The sequence below is a fragment of the Merops nubicus genome, unplaced genomic scaffold (genome assembly GCF_000691845.1).
Source record: "Merops nubicus isolate BGI_N331 unplaced genomic scaffold, ASM69184v1 scaffold28108, whole genome shotgun sequence".
NCBI classification, from domain to species: Eukaryota; Metazoa; Chordata; class Aves; order Coraciiformes; family Meropidae; genus Merops; species Merops nubicus.
Genome location: NW_008626792.1, coordinates 4,662 through 5,028, shown reverse-complemented (window position 1 = coordinate 5,028; position 367 = coordinate 4,662). Strand labels below are relative to the sequence as shown.

Below are 367 nucleotides of genomic sequence, written 5' to 3'. Positions count from 1 at the left end.
GCATGACCCCCCCGCCTTGTGCCCGCTGTCCTTGGGGTGCCCCACTTGGGATGGCCGTGGAGGGGCTGGCAGAGGTACCCCCCCCCAAAGAGACTCCCCCTCACCTTTGCGAGCTTTCTTCTGGAGCTTGAGGGTGTCTGAGGATTTCTTCTTGATCTCGTGGCGGGCTCGCTTGTACTCTGGGGGCACACAAGTGTGGTCAGAGGGGACCCCCCGTGGCCGACATGGTGCCTCTACAGAGGGACCTGGGCAGTCTGGGTCAATGGGCCGAGGCCAATGGGATGAGGTTCAACCAAGCCAAGGGCTGGGTCCTGCCCTTGGGTCACAACAGCCCCCTGCAATGCTCCAGACTGGAGCAGCGCGGCTG

At 63.8% G+C, this 367-nt stretch overlaps 1 protein-coding gene across 1 annotated transcript in view; it reads right to left on the bottom strand.

Annotated features, from left to right (window-relative positions):
* Positions 1-45: 45 nt before the first annotated feature.
* The window catches only part of LOC103778539 (MTSS1-like protein), a gene marked incomplete at its 3' end in the record, with an annotated part of 3,459 nt that continues 3,137 nt past the window's right edge, over positions 46-367 (bottom strand). Inside the window, exon 5 of the mRNA XM_008946128.1 lies at positions 46-179. Within this exon, the coding sequence (XP_008944376.1) occupies positions 46-179 (134 nt within the window). The remainder of the gene's footprint in view (positions 180-367) is intronic.